General features: G+C 56.0%; 1 protein-coding gene across 1 annotated transcript in view; it reads left to right on the forward strand.

Annotated features, from left to right (window-relative positions):
- The window catches only part of LOC107103479 (receptor-type tyrosine-protein phosphatase mu-like), a gene marked incomplete at its 5' end in the record, with an annotated part of 96,709 nt that overhangs the window by 89,539 nt on the left and 4,966 nt on the right, over positions 1-2,204 (forward strand). Inside the window, 6 exons of the mRNA XM_015403201.1 lie at positions 263-379; positions 454-608; positions 681-816; positions 1,128-1,277; positions 1,491-1,664; positions 1,870-2,001. Coding sequence (XP_015258687.1) covers positions 263-379; positions 454-608; positions 681-816; positions 1,128-1,277; positions 1,491-1,664; positions 1,870-2,001 — 864 coding nt within the window. The remainder of the gene's footprint in view (positions 1-262; positions 380-453; positions 609-680; positions 817-1,127; positions 1,278-1,490; positions 1,665-1,869; positions 2,002-2,204) is intronic.

Genomic DNA, 2,204 nt, shown 5'->3' on the forward strand with positions numbered 1-2,204 from the left:
ACCTGGTGGAGGTGGGCCGGGTGAGTCATTACCCACAATGCACCTGGTCTCTGCCGCGGCTCGCTGGTGGCGCCGCACAGGGGGATTCTGGGAGATAGGAGGCGGATTACCCGTCTCTGTGTTTCCCATCACTCTCTGATGCAGAGCTGATCCGTCTGCGCACACCTGGGTGGTTGTCATGGTGACTCAGGCTGGGTATTGGCGGTGAGGGGGCGGGGCTTCCATCAGCATGTGTGATGTGGTTAAATGTGTGTGTGAGCAGGTGAAGTGCTGTAAGTACTGGCCCGATGACACCGAGATCTACGGCGACATGAAGGTGACGCTGATCGAGACCCAGCTGCTGTCGGAGTACGTGATCCGGACATTCGCAGTGGAGAAGGTGAGCGCCGCCAGGAGGAGGAGGAGGAGGAGGAGGAGGACAGTCAGACCCTGACCTGTGCTCTGCTCCTCCAGAGGGGCGTGGCCGAGATCAGGGAGATCCGTCAGTTCCACTTCACCGGCTGGCCCGACCACGGCGTCCCGCTTCACGCCACCGGACTCCTGGGCTTCATCCGTTGTGTCAAGGCCAAGACTCCGCCCACCGCCGGCCCCACCGTGGTCCACTGCAGGTCTGCCCCCTCTGACCAGGGGTTGGTTGGATTCGCTGCCTTACCTGACCCAGGTGTGTGTTTGTTCTGCAGCGCGGGGGCGGGGCGGACGGGCTGCTTCATCGTCATCGACATCATGCTGGACATGGCGGACAGAGAAGGCGTGGTCGACATCTACAACTGTGTGAGAGAGCTGAGAGCGCGGCGGGTCAACATGGTCCAAACGGAGGTACGCACCGTCACACAGAACGCTACCGACAGCAGAACCAATCAGCCGACGGGAAACGACCCCGCCGTGACCCCGACCCTACGGCTGCTCCGCTTCTGATCTCTAAAGGTCCTGATGGAGACCAGCTGACAGGAAGTGACAGGAAGTGACAGGAAGTGACAGCAGGACAAAGTCACGGCCTTCCTCTCACCGTTAATGTCACCCCTCCTCCCTCTCCTCCTCCCCCCTCTTCTGTGTCGACATCAATCACTCATGATGTGACATTTCAGCCGCCACCGCCGTGCCGTCAGTCACTCTGCCTCTCTCCACAGGAGCAGTACGTCTTCATACATGACGCCATCTTGGAGGCGTGTCTCTGCGGCAACACGGCCGTCCCAGCCAATCAGCTGCGCTCCGTTTACTATGAGATGAACCGACTGGACCCCCAGACCAACTCCTGCCAGATCAAAGAGGAGTTCAGGGTGAGGCGTGGTGCGGGGCGGGGCCGCCACTGTTAGCGTTAGCATAGTGCGCTAACAGCATTAAACATTAAAATATATATATATATATATATATATATATATATATATATATATATATATATAACAAACTTAGATAGATCTATAGCGCATAGATCCTGCCACCATCACAGATCTATAGATCCCTTCCAGATGTTCTGTGTTCTCGCTCCTCAGACCCTCAACATGGTGACGCCCACCCTGCGTGTTGAGGACTGCAGCATCGCCCTGTTGCCTAGAAACCACGAGAAGAACCGCTGCATGGACGTCCTGCCGCCGGACCGCTGCCTGCCCTTCCTCATCACCATCGACGGAGAGAGCTCCAACTACATCAACGCCGCGCTCATGGACGTACGTAGACTGTGAGACGTGGGCCGGGTCACGAGCCCAGCTCCCATGATCCTGAACCAGCGTTCAGGCCTCAGAGAGGATCCTGCTGGATCCGGCTCTGACTGGTTTAGATCTAGGTGTTGTTCCCGTCACTGCGCCACCTGGTGTCAGTGAGGCAGCTCACTTCCTTTGGTCTAAACGACCATATTTGGTGTGCGTCTTGCAGAGCTACAAGCAGCCGTCGGCCTTCATCGTTACCCAGCATCCTTTGCCCAACACGGTGAAGGACTTCTGGCGCCTGGTCCTGGACTACCACTGCACCTCCATCGTGATGCTGAACGACGTGGACCCTGCTCAGGTCACTATTTCACGCCACATTAAATAACGATCAGGATAAAATAAAACATCTAGAAATAATTTGAGGTCTTTCTGGGCTCGTTCTAAGGTCTCTCTGAGGTCTTTCTGAGGTCTTTCTGAGTTCTTTCTGAGGTCTTTCTGGGCTCGTTCTAAGGTCTCTCTGAGGTCTTTCTGAGGTCTTTCTGAGTTCTTTCTGAGGTCTTT

This window comes from Cyprinodon variegatus, unplaced genomic scaffold, assembly GCF_000732505.1.
Source record: "Cyprinodon variegatus isolate N-32 unplaced genomic scaffold, C_variegatus-1.0 Scaffold1459, whole genome shotgun sequence".
Lineage (NCBI taxonomy): Eukaryota > Metazoa > Chordata > Actinopteri > Cyprinodontiformes > Cyprinodontidae > Cyprinodon > Cyprinodon variegatus.